This window comes from Salvelinus fontinalis, chromosome 37, assembly GCF_029448725.1.
Source record: "Salvelinus fontinalis isolate EN_2023a chromosome 37, ASM2944872v1, whole genome shotgun sequence".
NCBI lineage: Eukaryota > Metazoa > Chordata > Actinopteri > Salmoniformes > Salmonidae > Salvelinus > Salvelinus fontinalis.
Window position 1 is genome coordinate 14,762,578 of NC_074701.1, and position 15,549 is coordinate 14,778,126.

A 15,549-nucleotide genomic window follows, 5' to 3' on the forward strand; every position below is an offset into this window, starting at 1 on the left:
GGACGGCTACTTCGATGCAGACAAAAAACAGGGTTTACGTGAAATGTTACATACACAGCTGGACAAGATGGAGACGGACACAGTGACAGCGCCCACCGAGGAAGAGAGGCCACGGACAGACAGAGCTGAAACTTCACTGCTTGACATGTATGATGAATTCCTGGTTGAGATTGAAACGACTGAACAAATGAACAACGAAACAGCACTACCAGTAAGTGAAAGAAATAGTATTGATTATTTTTTTTTACTGGTAACGGGGATGCCAACAAAATAACTTTTTGGTCAGTGTGGTGGTCGACCGATTATGACCAAAAAAAACGATACCGATTAGAAATCGGCATATTTTTATATATATTTGTAATAATAACAATTACAACAATACTGAATGAACAATGAACCCTTCTTTTAACTTAATATAATACATAAATAAAATCTATTTAGTCTCAAATAAATAAACATGTTCAATATGGTTTAAATAATGGAAAAACACAGTGTTGGAGAAGAAAGTAAAAAGTGCAATATGTGCCATGTAAAAAAGCTAACGTATAAGTTCCTTGCTGAGAACATATGAAACCTGGTGGTTTAATATTCCCAGTTAAGAGGTTTTGGGTTGTAGTTATTATAGGAATAATGACGCCTCGACTATTTCTCTCTATACCATTTGTATTTCATATACCTTTGACTATTGGATGTTCTTATTGGCACTTTAGTATTGCCAGCCTAATCTCGGGAGTTGATAGGCTTGAAGTCATAAACAGTGCTGTGCCTCAAGCACTGCAAAGAGCTGCTCGCAAACGCAGTAAAGTGCTGTTTGAATGAATGCTTACGAGCCTGCTGCTGCCTACCACCACTCAGTCAGACTGCTCTATCAAATATCTAATCATAGACTTAATTATAATAAACACACAGAAATACGAGCCTTTGATCATTAATATAGTCAAATCAGTGAAATACGGAACCATTCCGTATTTTGTAGAACGTGTGGCAACCCTAAGTGTAAATATTGCTGTTACATTGCACAACTTTCAATGTTATGTCATAATTATGTAAAATTCTGGCAAATTAATTACGGTCTTTGTTTGGATGAAACACAGTTTGCAACGAGCCAGGCGGCTCAAACTGTTGCATATACCCAGACTCTGCTTGCACTGAACGCAAGAGAAATTACACAATTTCCCTAGTTAATATTGCCTGCTAACATGCATTTACTTTAACTAAATATGCAGGTTTAAAAATATATACTTCTGCGATTTTAAGAAAGGCATTGATGTTTATGGTTAGGTACATTTGTGCAAAATGCGCTTTTGTTAAATCATCACCCGTTTGGCAAAGTTGAAGTAGGCTGTGATTCGATGATAAATTAACAGGCACCGCATTGATTATACACATGGCAGAACAAGCTAGTTAACCTAGTAATATCATCAACCATGTGTAGTGGTTTTGAACCATGGCCAAATGGCATAAGAAATGTCCAAATGCCATACAGTGGGGCAAAAAAGTATTTAGTCTTAGGTCTTGGCCATAGTGGAGTTTGGAGTGTGACTGTTTGAGGTTGTGGACAGGTATCTTTTATACTGATAACAAGTTCAAACAGGTGCCATTAATACAGGTAACGAGTGGAGGACAGAGGAGCCTCTTAAAGAAGAAGTTACAGGTCTGTGAGAGCCAGAAATCTTGCTTGTTTGTAGGTGACCAAATACTTATTTTCCACCATAATTTGCAAATAAATTAATTCAAAATCCTACAATGTGATTTTCTGGATTTTTTAAAATAATTTTGTCTGTCATAGTTGAAGTGTACCTATGATGAAAATTACAGGCCTCTCTCATCTTTTTAAGTGGGAGAACTTGCACAATTGGTGGCTGACTAAATACTTTTTTGCACCACTGTATACAGTAACATTCAAAAGTTTTATAACACCTAATCATTCAAGGGTTTTTCCCTTATTGTTACTATTTTATACATTGTAGAATAATATCGAAGACATCAAAACTATGAAATAACACATGGAATCATGTAGTAACCAAAAAAAGTGTTAAACAAATCAAAATATATTTTATATTTGAGATTCTTCAAAGTAGCCACCCTTTGTCTTGACAGCTTTGCACACGTGTTTGGTTACTACATGATTTCATTTGTTATTTCATAGTGTTGATGTCTTCACTATTATTCTACCTTGTAGAAAATATTAAAAATAAAGAAAAACCCTTAAATTAATAGGTGTCTGAAATTTTGGATGTAAAAAAAGTCTATCAAAAGTGTGCAAGTTTGAGCATGTGTCCATTAGGACTATTGATTTTATCAGCATGAATTAGATTGAGCAATAAAAGCCCCAATTTAATTCCATAGGATGGGATCCGCACTATGCAGCTGTTTCAAGAGAGCATTTTACACTGGCTGTCCACTGGTTTTAAAAACAATGATTAAACTTCTTGAATTCAACCAGTGGGTTCAAATACACATTTAGATTTACGAACAGCCATCCACAACAACCACAATCCGCAAATAGCTAAATGAGAGATCAGCAGTGTGATTCACATCAATGCGCTATGTAGATATCAATAATAACTGATCGCCGTAGACTACACCACTGCTGTTATCCTTACCAAGCGTTTATTCAAGTTGGATCACATTAGGATGCCGACAGCAGTCGCACCATTGGAAGACATAGCTTGGACTGTACCCTAAAAAAGCCTATTTACTCCTGCTCTTTCCCGCGATCAATCAAAGTAGTGGTAGTGGTCATAGTGGTCTCTGACTTGTGGTCAGACTCGCTCAGGTGGAACAAACTTAAAAACTTGCACCATTTTTCAAAGCTGATTGAATGTCATTGAGAAAACATCCTTTCTGAATTTAAAAGTAATCCTCAAAGTAATTATCTAGTTTTACAAAAGTATCTAATCCGATTACGATATTTTTGTAATCCCTTACATGTAATCCGTTACTCCCCAACCCTGGGCACACCGCTATGATCTACGACACTCCCCTCCTTCTCTCTACCTAACTCAGTCACACTCCATCTACAGCCACGTGTTCTCTCGCTCTCTCACTCTTCTCTCTCAGATTCATATCCTCCCTGCTATGAAGGCAGACACCTAGATGGCTCTACTTTCTCAGACCTGTCCTCGGGTCAATCAGACGCAGTCTCACTGGGGTGTGCTCTCTGAATAAATAGTGAATGGTCCTACTGGTCCAAACACAGACCATTGGGCTTGCTAGCGGTAATCGTATGAATGAGCAGCCAGTCACACAGACCGGTAAACAGCCGCACAACACAGGGGAAATACGGCGGGTCGTGAAATGGGCTATTCTCCTTCACAGTAATCTACACTATACAACTAACTACCTACCTACTTCTATAGTCTCACTATGACCCACACAAGCTAAGAAAGTCATAAAGGTAATGTCTGTTAAAACCACTTGCATGTCATTTCTGGTAAACCACACAGATGGTATTGCAGTAGAGAGATTCGGCAGCAAACTCAACTTCAAGTGCATAGCTGGGGGAAACCCCATAGAGCGCACACACACGCGCCAATGAACCACATGGAGCTGGCACCCCATTAACCTCCAAACATCTCTCTCTGGAACAGTACTGAAAGCAATTCTACGGTTATAGTACAGTACATTACCGGCACAGTGGTTGTTGAGCAAGGCGTTGGTGGTTGTAGAGTTGCATGCTGGGGCCACAGACAACAAGCCCTCCTCCATTCTCCTCTCACTGCAGACACACACACACAAGCCCGCAGACGGATACACACACCTCTCCCTTGACAAGATCCAGGCAGCTTCCTGCCTTTTTTGTACTGCCCGAGAGTGTGTGAGTGAGTACCCTTGCCTCGCTGCTGTGTTTGTGACTGTGTATACGTGTGTGTGTGGTAGACTATTCTTCTCGTCGTCTCAGCCAGTCCTGTTTTTCCTCGCTCTCTCTCTCTTTTTCTAGAGTCTATTTCCTTTCCTTCTTCCTTTCGATCTGGTTCTAGTCTTCCTCGACTGCAGTCAGAAGGATTTCTGGTTGTCTGTGTGCAAACAGAATGCTTTTAGTCTCCCCCTATTTCTCTCTCGTTTGTGTCTGCTCTCTCTGGCATACACTCACACACAGTGCCACCGCTGCACGCTCACACAAAGCCCGGAGCGAATGAGTGAGCGAGTGAGCAAGGCAGGAGGGGGAGATCAAGATTTTTTTTTTTTTATCCTTGGCTGGCTCAGGGAGTGGCTAACGCCGAGCTGCACTGCTGCTGTTGGCTCACAGATCTTTAACCCCTGGAATGCCGATAGCAATAAGGCTCCTGTCAACATAGAGAGAGAACGAGGAAGAGGAGGAGGAAAAAGGGGGAGGGGAGAGCACGTAGAGGTGACATTATAGCGCGAAGAGAATAGTTCCTGCTCCACTTCCTCATTGATTTCTAGAGCTGTCTGGGCCCCTCGTTCGCCCCTCGCGAAGCTGTTAGTCACCCTCCCTGCCAAAAACACATTCATTAGATTTCAGAGAGACAAAGTCAGAATCCTTTAAAGAATATATATTGTTATTCGATTTTTTGTTGTTGTTCTGGATTATTATTACTATTTTAAACATTCAGGGATGTATGTGGTAAGACCAAGACATCTCTAAGGCAAAAATAAACAGAGGAATGAGGAAGAAGTAAAAAAAAAAGAAAAAACTATATTTTCAAAAAGTACTTTTCTTTATTTAGTAAATGATGTATAACTAAACAATATCTTAGTGATCCAGCAGAATGCCATCCAACACAGTGAGCGAGCCACAGTAACAGTGGGACAGTCCGGCACAGCATTGGAGTGAGACACTAAAAAAAGGAATAATCAAAACAGAATGATTGAGGTTTTGTGTGAAGGCCATCGCATATAGAACCAATACAAATGCTAGAACCTGATTGTGGGGGGAGTTTGTTGCCTGGGCTGTCAAGCCTTTCTATTTGCCGGTCATTTGCATACTCCTCCCCCATAGCGGACAGCACAGAGACCATGCTATCCTCAGAGGTGGCAAACCTCTGCTCTATTTCCTTGCCCAGGTCTGAATCACTCGCAATTGTCACGCATGAGGGACAGGAACCCATCAGGGATGTTCAACAGCTGGAAAGCATTCCTCTTGATGTGGGGCACATCCACGTTGTGGGTGGAGGGACACAAGTCCTCATACTTCTTGTTGGTGAAGATGTCAATGCCCATCATGTTAACCTTGGCCTGTCCGTGCTTTCCGGTCTTGGAGGTGGACAATCTTGCAAGGGTGTCTCTTCAGCAGCACAAAGCGGTTCTTTCGCAGGGCAGGGCACTGCATAGGAAAAGGGGGGGGAGGCACCAGAATCTCCAGTGGTGAAGTCAGTGAAGTCAGTTGGTGTCTGCCATGGTGTGACAGATTTAAGAGCATATCCAAGAGAAAGAGGAACGGGACTGCGCAAGCGTGACCAATTTTGCTCGCAAAGTCAGATTACACAGCCACGATCTGCCTCACAGATGATGTCATTGCTATCTTAAAGAGACAGCGCACAATTTTAGAAAAATAGATTTTGCTTCTTTCCGCGCAAATGCTGTTGATCAGTACAATAAAGGAATACGTTCTCCTAGCAGTTGCCAATAAAATAAGTCCTAAATAGAAGGGATTGTTTGTCATCTGTAGCCCTGTGATATCAGCGTAAACAAGCTCACCTCAATGCACCCGTTCCTTTTGAATAATATCCATTCATCTGTATTGTGAAGAGTCCTAGGCTACATCTTGATTTACCCAGTTCATCAATAGAGATGTACCATTCAAATAAATGATTACCATTTTTGTTATTTTTTGTAGTTCGATTGATAAAAACAAAGTCAAATTGACCGTATGATTGATTCACAAATGCATACATTGCTGTCTCAAGGGAATTGACATAAAAAGGTTCAAATGTGATGATATGAACTCAAGAGATGGCCAACGATTGAACAGAGCAGGAAGCGGAGTGCGTCTGGGTCAAGTGCCATTCTGGGACTTTAGCTCATACTTTTTCTTCTGCGGTATCGTTTTTGGAATTGAGTATCATGATACGAAACCTGGTATCGAAGTCGGAATTCTTGTATCGTGACAACACGAATACTCACGTCAAGGTTATAACATCACCCTAGAATGACAATGGTCTTCTATGGCTGCCCTACAGTCTCTGGCTTTGTTGTGAAAGAGATAAATGTTCCTTGTTGTGATGAAACAAAAATACATTTTAACTGTCTAATCTAAACTCTATGATCAGCACCTGGTCTGGTCGAAATGAAACCCACTGTTCCACACATGACTGCAGGAGCACAGCCAAAACACTGGGCCTGAGGGGGGAGACAGAGAGCACAATGGCAGAAATACACATTCTGTAAAACACACATTCTCACTAAGATTTTAGCAAAATTTGGATGGAACCGTGTGCAGTATGTACTTAGATAGGTATTCTGTTGATGTGCACGAGGCTCTTTAAGACTGCACATGTGTGCATAGGCTACTCCTGCTGGATACTTAGCCGACAGTTGAAACTGGACCCTCTGCCCTGTGCTAGTATTATCTATTGTTTTAAATCTGAGGCTCAGAGGGAGAGCAGGTCCCAGCCGATGGCAGGGATTTCAACCAGAGTGGACCGTTTTACTCTCCACTGTTTGAGAAAGACCGAGAAAGCGAGCAAGCGAGAGAGAAAGATAGAGAAAGGGAGCGAGCGAGACAGTGAATTATTTCAAGGCAGCACTCTACCAAGTTGGAAGGAAAAACCTAAACAGAAAGGACTAGTGACTAGCCAGGAGGAAGAGATGGGGGGGGGGGGGGTAGGGGGAAGAGAACGAGGAGAAGCCATTGCCACCATACTGTACATCTACAATGGGCTCTACAATGACTCATGGTATGGGCAGTGAAGTCCAGTACGGTTAGCTGAAGCCCAATATGGCGACCAGAGTATGGGCGTGTCGAAAGGAGTGGGTGTACGGAAAGTGAATCAGCTATGTGGGCAGATTTGTTGCCACTCGATATCGTTTTGCGAGGCTGAAAGGCCTGTACTACTGCGGTAGCTATGTGGCAATTCTTTTCTCTCACATCGTTTTATTTCAAGTAGGATAGCAGCCTACACAATAAATGATATTCTTCACCATGTAGACGTCACCTTGATACATACGGTCTACTACTCAACGGGGAGGGAATGAACGGCAACAGCACCAGGACAGAGCGCCCTTCGCTCCCGCTTGACAAGCACTACTGTCCAGCAACGGCCTGGGAAGTAGCCGCCTAGTAGCTAATTAGGGTGACAGTCGCAGTAAACACTCGCATACAACGCACGAAACATCAAAAATAAACAATCGTCAGTTTTATAACTGAAAATGTACAATTATTTGGGTAAAACTAACAATGAAACACGACTCGGACTCATCCTCTGGCTTAAAAACAGAAGTCCAAACTCTTGTGCACAGTTGCATGGTAAGAAATGGAAGGGGAAAAAACACAGCTCAATCAAAACTGTCTAACAGATAGCAGACGCTTTCCACACACCCACTCCTTTCCACACACCCACTCCTTTCCACACACCCACTCCTTTCCACACACCCACTCCTTTCCACACACCCACTCCTTTCCACACACCCACTCCTTTCCCGTGGGAAAAAAACATCCCGCCAATTTTTTGGGGCCCCCAAAAGTTTGTCAAATCACCGGGAATTCAGCTAGAAATTTGTTTAATTTAGGAAATCTGTTGCCAAGTATTCCCCCAAATATTTTTTGGGGACATTTGTTTATGTCTCAATGCAATCAAGGTATGAAATGACTGTATTTGAAAATAATACATGTTTTGGCTTAGTGGTCAATTTGCAGTGTACAAATTATAATTATTTTCCAGCCTCCCCAGACATTCGCTCCGAAAAAAAATCGACCCGCGGCTGAATCTAGTTGCCTACCCCAGGGGTAAGGGTTTACACAAGATGTATGGCTAAAGCAGGTGATAGGAGGAAGGGACCAGTTTCAGCAGTGTGAAAGGTGAGGTAGCCAACTGTGACACTGAAGTTGTCCTCAAAAGATGCAATGAGCTTTAACAGTTGTCAGTACAAATGACATTAGCACAACGACAGACAAGTAAAGTATTGTGAGGTCAAAAGCCAGGAACACAGAGTTCTAGGGAGGGGACATTTGATCTCATACCTAAGCACAGTCAAGTCAACCTGTGAGGCCCCTCAAACATGTAACACAACTCCCATCATGCTTGGTGAGAGAGATGAGGTGTTGTGATCTAGTTCACAGTCACACCCCCCCCCCCCCCCCAAAGAAAAATGAAAATATGTGTTCCATCTCTCTACTGAAAACCCCTGGTGTGGGCACGAGCGTTAACTGCCATCTGAAGGAAGACGAAACCTAGATGTTACACCCTGTGTAGAGAGGAATTGCAGTGGAGTCACAAAAATAGAGCTGACAGGAAAGAGGAGGGTGGCAGGAAAGCAGACAGGGCCTGACACACACTTAAAACTGAAACACTGCAATCAGAACACTTACGGTACTCTGCTACTCTCTCGAACAAAACTCTTCACCATGTCGGAGGCTAAAATCTTCTGAAACAGGGACGTCTTAAGGGGTGACTGGTGGTGTAAAAACAGCCTCTTCGGTCCTCAGAGTTAAAGGGAGATTTGGGAATTTTGGCAATGACGCCTTCAATCTACTTCTCCAGAGTCAGATGAAATCGTTGATACCATTTGTATGTCTCTGTGTCCAGAATGAAGGAAGTTAGAGGTAGTTTTGCAAGCCAAGGCTAACTAGTGTTAGCACAATTAACAGAAGGCTAAGGGTGTCTGCTAGGGGTCTGGAGAAGTTACAGGAGGAACGGTCCCATAGCCACAGAGGCATATATATCTTATTTGAGAGGTACTAGTGACAGATTTTAAATACCTCAAATTAGAATTTGGTTGGGTAAAAAACTAGCAAAGGCGCTGAAAAACGCTAAACTACACCATCTCCTCCTCTTTAAACCAATTCTTCTAGCGTTCTTGTTATTTTATCTCTCCTGATTCGCCCGCTCTCCTCCTCTTTTCTCTCCTGCTCTCCCTCATCCACGCGTCTTAATCTGCCTAATGGTTTTTTCGACGGGGCATGTCGGGGCATACCGGAGGAATAAAATACTATCTGCTAATCTTCCTCGGTAACATTGTGTTACTTAAGAGGAAATCCCTGCCAGTGCCAGTCTGATGAGTTACCCAACCTGCGGGCTCTATTCTGGCTCTATGTGGCCCCAGGGAGCGGCGCCAGTTTCCCTATCTTCCACCCAGGCAGCATTATAAGAGGACAGAGTGCAGCGCCTTGGTTCAATGAAGTGTCATGGTGCCCTTTCAAGTGACACACTCAAGTGCAGAATAGGAAGCACCTGGCATGGAGTCACGGCACTGGCACTGAGTATAAGGTACTGTATACTACCATTTATGTGTGAGAGTGAACCTGCTTCTTTTCTGTATTAAAGTCAGCAGCCAGTGTTTACACTTGTGCATGTTTCAGACAGTAATACTACACAGAAAACGAAAAAGGAAATCACATACTAGACAGTGTGAGGGAAAACAGGGGCGGTGAAGAAAGGCGAGCGAGATGAAAAGACACACAGAGAGACAGACAGGTGGTGTCTGAGGCAGATACAGGACGGCTCCCTAAGGAAGGAAAGTGGTCAGAGGTTAGGGTCGCAGGAGGGAAGGACGAACTGAGGAAGAGTGGGCGGAGAGAGGAAGGGGAGGAATGTGTGTTGGACAACCACAGAGCAACGTGCTGGACAGACTGAGACACGTTCTTAGGAGGCCAGCCACATGCTAGGAGCGAACATGTCTGTCTGTCTGTCTGCCTGTCTTGCAGGATTCCACACGTTGACAGACAGCAAGCCAAGCATAACAGCATTATATAATATACACAGTGTTCTACAACCCAACACGACGCAGCACAATGCCCTGCAGTACGACACATTAAATGACGCAGCGCAGCGAAGCAGAGTGACTGCTACCAGGAACAACAATGGAAGGTAATGTAGAACTAATCAGCATCTTGCCCTCATGACTCTCAGCCTTGGTTCTCTAGTGTGCAGCTCCCTTCAGGCACCCAGCCACTCTCTAACTCTGCGTTAACAGAGATGGCAGAAGGTATATATTGATGTGAGACATCACAACAGGGTAGAGTAGGAAACACACAGTTTGACGAGCCGTGCGTAAGGGGTTTGTATCTAATGTTGGGGTTATTCGAGGCTCGACTATGCTTGAAATGTGAAATGTGTGTGTGTGTGTGTGTGTGTGTGTGTGTGTGTGTGTGTGTGTGTGTGTGTGTGTGTGTGTGTGTGTGTGTGTGTGTGTGTGTGTGTGTGTGTGTGTGTGTGTGTGTGTGTAGTAGGTAGACATAGCTGATACTGTTGTGTTATTCTAAACCCCTGTTCAGTAGTGTTACGACCAAACTCCCTGACCCCCTCTGGTACCCCAGCAACAGATGGATGGGGGGGGGGGGGGGGGGGGGGGTGTAGTAGGGGCCCTCTTTGCCTGCGCCCACCACTCCTGGCCCTTGGCAGCTTCGCCCACATTCCTCACCGCCCTGTAATTAAACTGGCACTGGACCCTCAGACTGCGGGAGCCATGACGATCTGCCAGCTAACGCAACCACGCACTCATGGTACAACAGAGTAGCTACAACCGTGGTACAGAGAAACCTACACACTCAACCGCTCAGGATACCTAGCTACTTTAAAAGCTACATTGTATACAGCACACAGCCATGCACTGATGGTACAGAACACCTACTGGAAACCTACACACATTAACAATTGCAACATATGTCAATTGTAGTACACCACTAAGGTCATTTCCACGTAAAAGGACCCATGACCACCAGCATGTGAAGTTCATAGGAGTATGTCAAATCTGGTGTCAAATGAAAGATGAGTCTATATTTTTTATATGCATTTTTAAAATACATTCTCTATCCTAAATATTAGGAATAAGCAAACAGACAGAAAAGTGGTCTTAGAAAAAGTCTTAAAAAGGTATTTGAAATATATCAAAAACAGAATAATGTTGATGAAAAACCCCTGCCAACTAATATCAACACTTACATTTCGTTTTTTTTAAATATTTGCCTTGTGTAGTAAGTTTAAGAAACATTGCCCTGTGCCTTGAAATTCTGTTACCCAAAACCCTGAAATTATTCAGATATTCTATCATTTCTCTCCCTCATGAGGGAGGAAAATGACAGTTGACAGAAGTGACAAGGTAGAACTACCAATTCATTATTGTAATTTTACTGTTATCTATTTGGATTGTGAATTATTAAGGGATTAAAACTCAAAATTACCAAATTGGTAACCTCATCACCAGGCTATTGTTCACAGTGCATATAAGCCTGGGACATCAATGATTCAAGGTTGGCCTTAGTGGGAGTGGCAATAGAATTCTATGCGAGTGACCTTACTGAGTAAAGTACACTAAATGACCAAAAGTATGTGGACACCTGCTCGTTGAACATCTCATTCCAAAATCATGGGCATTAATATGGAGTTGGTCCGTCCTTTGCTGCTATAACAGCCTCCACTCTTCTGGGAAGGCTTTCCACTAGATGTTGGAAAATTGCTGCGGGGTGGGGGGGGACTTGCTTCCATTCAGCCACAAGAGCATTAGTGAGGTCGGGTACTGATGTTGGGAGATTAGGCCCATGAGGTCAGGGCTTTATGCAGGCCAGTCAAGTTCTTCCACACTGATCTCGACAAACCATTTTTGTATGGACCTTGCGGTGTGCACAGGGGCATTGTGCTGAAACAGGAAAGGGCATTCCCCAAACTGTTGCCACAAAGATAGAAGCACAGAACTGTCTAGAATGTCATTGTATGCTGTAGCGATAAGATTTCCCTTCACTGGAACTAAGGGTCCTGGCCCAAACCATGAAAAACAGCCCCAGACCATTATTCCTCATTCACAGAACTTCACAGTTGGCACTAAGCATTGGGGCAGGTAGCATTCTAGGCATCCGCCAAACCCAGATTAGTCCATCACACTGCCAGATGGTGAAGCGTGATTCATCACTCCAGAGAACGCGTTTCCACTGCTCCAGAGTCAAATGGCGGCGAGCTTTATGACACTCCAGTCGAAGCTTAGCATTGCGCATGGTGATCTTAGGCTTGTGTGCGGGTGCTCTGCCATGGAAACCCATTTCATGAAGCTCCCGATGAACAGTTATTGTGTTGACGTTGCTTCCAGAGGCAGTTTGGAACTCTGAAGTGAGTGTTGCAACCAAGAAGATACGATTTTTGCGCGTTAAGCGCTTCAGTAATCGGCGGTCCCATTCCGTGAACTTGTGTGGCCTACCACTTTGTGGCTGAGCCGTTGTTGCTCCTAGACATTTACAACTTCATAATAACAGCAAATACAGTTAACCGGGGCAGCTCTAGCAGGGCAGAAATTTGACAAACTGACTTGTTGGAAAGAAGACATCCTATGACCATGCCACGTTGAAAGTCACTGAGCTCTTCAGTAAGGCCATTCTACTGCCAATGTGTGTCTATGGAGATTGCACTGACGTGTCCTCGATTTTATACACCTGTCTGCAACGGGTGTGGCTGAAATAGCCGAATCCACTAATTTGAAGGGGTGTCCACATACTTTTGTATATACTGTATTTCTCATCATTTAATTTTTGCCAATCACACAACTGTGAGGCGTGGTTCTGTAAACAGGTGCACAATTTTTTTTATTTTTTTTACATTTAACCTTTATTTATCTGGACAAGTCAGTTAAGAACAAATTCTTATTTGCAATGACGGTCTACACCGGCCAAACCCGGACGACGCTGGGCCAATTGTGCGCCACCCTATGGGACTCCCAATCACTGCCGGTTGTGACACAGCCAGGAATCGAACCAGGGTGTCTGTTGTGACACCTCTAGCACTCAGATGTAGTGCCTTGGACAGCTGCGCCACTCGGGAGGCCCGAGACACGTACGGGGAGGTTTAGTGGGGAGCTGTTGTGGGATATAATTGGTTGGTAGACTAAGCCGATTAAACCAATGCTTTGGGAGTTTCTCCCAGTCTTCTGTATTGGCTAACGAAGGCCAAGTTTGACAGGTTGGTCCACCAGTCACTTCATGCATTTGGGGAACGAGTCTAGGAACGAGATTACCAAATTGGTAACAGAATTTAATTGGCTACAATGGGAAATAATAGTGGACACAAACCACAGTTGAGTCACCTGCTACAGTCCTCCTTTCCACCGGCATACTGTTACGTTCTACTCATAATTGTTTTCTTTCTGTCATCTGGTGGTCACAGCCAGTGTGAAATCTCTTCCTCCCTCTCCATCTGTTCTCACTAACACCTACCCATGAGCCCCCTGTCTCTCCATGTACTGTAACCAGCATCCTTACCCACTGAGCACCGAACGACACCAGACATCCAGGGACGTTAAAAAGAAGTTGAAATGTGATTGATTTCAACGTCCACATACAGTTGAAATCGGAAGTTTACTTACACCGTAGCCAAATACAATTCAACTCAGTTTTTCACAATTCCTGACATTTAATCATAGTAACAATTCTCTGTCTTAGGTCAGTTAGGATCACCACTTTACTTTAAGAAGGTGAAATGTCAGAATAATAGTGGAGAGAATGATTTATTTGAGCTTTTATTTATTTCATCACATTTACAGTTGGGTCAGAAGTGTACATACACTCAATTAGTATTTGCTAGTATTGTCTTTAAATTGCTTAACTTGGGTCAAACGTTTTGGGTAGCCTTCGACAATAAGTTGGGTGAATTTTGGCCCATTCCTCCTGACAGAGCTGGTGTAACTGAGTCAGGTTTGTAGGCCCCCTTGCTCGCACATGCTTTTTCAGTTCTGCCCAAATCAAATCAAATTTTATTGGTCACATACACAAAACAAAATACTGCATAGTCTCCTAAGAACGCGAAGCGAGGCGGCCATCTCTGTCGGCCGGATGTACTCTTGTGCCCACAAGTGCCCATTGTACTTTACTATACTCTACGTTTTAAAACTTTACTTAACTGTATTGTACTTTACTGTACAATAGTCTGCTCAACTTTTTTTTTTTACTTTACTGTACTCTACTGTGGTGTTCTGTACTGTGCCCTCCACACATCAAATTAAATCAAATCACATTTTATTGGTCACATACACATGGTTAGCAGATGTTAAGGTGAGTGTAGCGAAATGCTTGTGCTTCTAGTTCTGACCGTGAGGTAATATCTAACAAGTAATCTAACAATTTCACAACTACCTTATACACACAAGTGTAAAGGAATGAATAAGAATATGTATATATAAATATATGGATGAGCGATGGCCGAATGGCATAGGCAAGATGCAGTAGATGGTATAGAGTACAGTATATACATATGAGATGAGTAATGTAGGGTATGTAAACATTATATAAAGTGGCATTGTTTAAAGTGACTAATGATACATTTATTACATCCAATTTTGTGGCTAGAGATTTGAGTCAGTATGTTGGCAGCAGCCACTCAATTTTAGTGATGTCTGTTTAACAGTCTGATGGCCTTCAGATAGAAACAGTTTTTCAGTCTCTCGCTCCCAGCTTTAATGCATATGTACTGACCTCCTCTTCTGGATGATAGCGGGGTGGACAGGCAGTGGCTCGGGTGGCTGTTGTCCTTGACGATCTTTTTGGCCTTCCTGTGACATCGGGTGGTGTAGGTGTCCTGGAGGGCAGGTAGTTTGCCCCCGGTGATGCGTTGTGCAGACCGCACCCCCCTCTGGAGAGCCTTACGGTTGTGGGCGGAGCAGTTGCCGTTCCAGGCGGTGATACAGCCCGACAGGATGCTCTCGATTGCGCATCTGTAAAAGTTTGAGTGTTTTTGGTGACACGCCAAATTTCTTCAGCCTCCTGAGGTTGAAGAGGTGCTGTTGCGCCTTCTTCACCACACTGTCTGTGTGGGTGGACCATTTCAATTTGTCTGTGATGTGTACACTGAGGAATTTAAAACTTTCCACCTTCTCCACTAATGTCCCGTTGATGTGGATAGGGGGGTGCTCCCTCTGCTGTTTCCTGAAGTCCACGATCACCTCCTTTGTTTTGTGCATGTTGAGTGTCAGGTTATTTTCCTGACACCACACTCCGAGGGCCTTCACCTCCTCCCTGTAGGCCGTCTCGTCTTTATTGGTAATCAAGCCTACCACTTTAGTGTCGTCTGCAAACTTGATGATTGAGTTGGAGGCTTGCATGGCCACGCAGTCATGGGTGAACAGGAAGTACAGGAGAGGGCTGAGAACGCACCCTTGTGGGGCCCCAGTGTTTAGGATCAGCGGGGTGGAGATGTTGTTTCCTACCCTCACCACCTGGGGGCGCCCCGTGAGAAAGTCCAGGACCCAGTTGCACAGGGCAGGGTCGAGACCCAGGGTCTCGAGCTTAATGGCGAGTTTGGAGGGTACTATGGTGTTAAATGCTGAGCTGTAGTCGATGAACAGCATTTTCACATAGGTATTCCTCTTGTCCAGATGGGTTAGGGCAGTGTGCAGTGTGATTGCGTCGTCTGTGGACCTATTGGGGCGGTAAGCAAATTGGAGTGGGTC

At 43.8% G+C, this 15,549-nt stretch overlaps 1 protein-coding gene and 1 pseudogene across 4 annotated transcripts in view; both read right to left on the reverse strand.

Annotated features, from left to right (window-relative positions):
- The window catches only part of LOC129836202 (echinoderm microtubule-associated protein-like 4), a 103,470-nt gene that overhangs the window by 55,634 nt on the left and 32,287 nt on the right, over positions 1–15,549 (reverse strand). For 2 of the 4 annotated variants that reach the window (XM_055902058.1, XM_055902057.1), the window contains exon 1: positions 3,633–4,118. The exons of 1 other annotated variant lie outside the window; for it this stretch is intronic. In XM_055902058.1, coding sequence (XP_055758033.1) covers positions 3,633–3,711 — 79 coding nt within the window. In that variant the 5' untranslated portion in view covers positions 3,712–4,118. Of the gene's footprint in view, positions 1–3,632; positions 4,119–15,549 lie in introns of those variants that run through there. One more of the 4 variants, XM_055902060.1, reaches the window with a different exon arrangement.
- Positions 4,232–15,549, reverse strand: part of LOC129836136 (eukaryotic translation initiation factor 5A-1-like) — a 36,116-nt pseudogene continuing 24,798 nt past the window's right edge.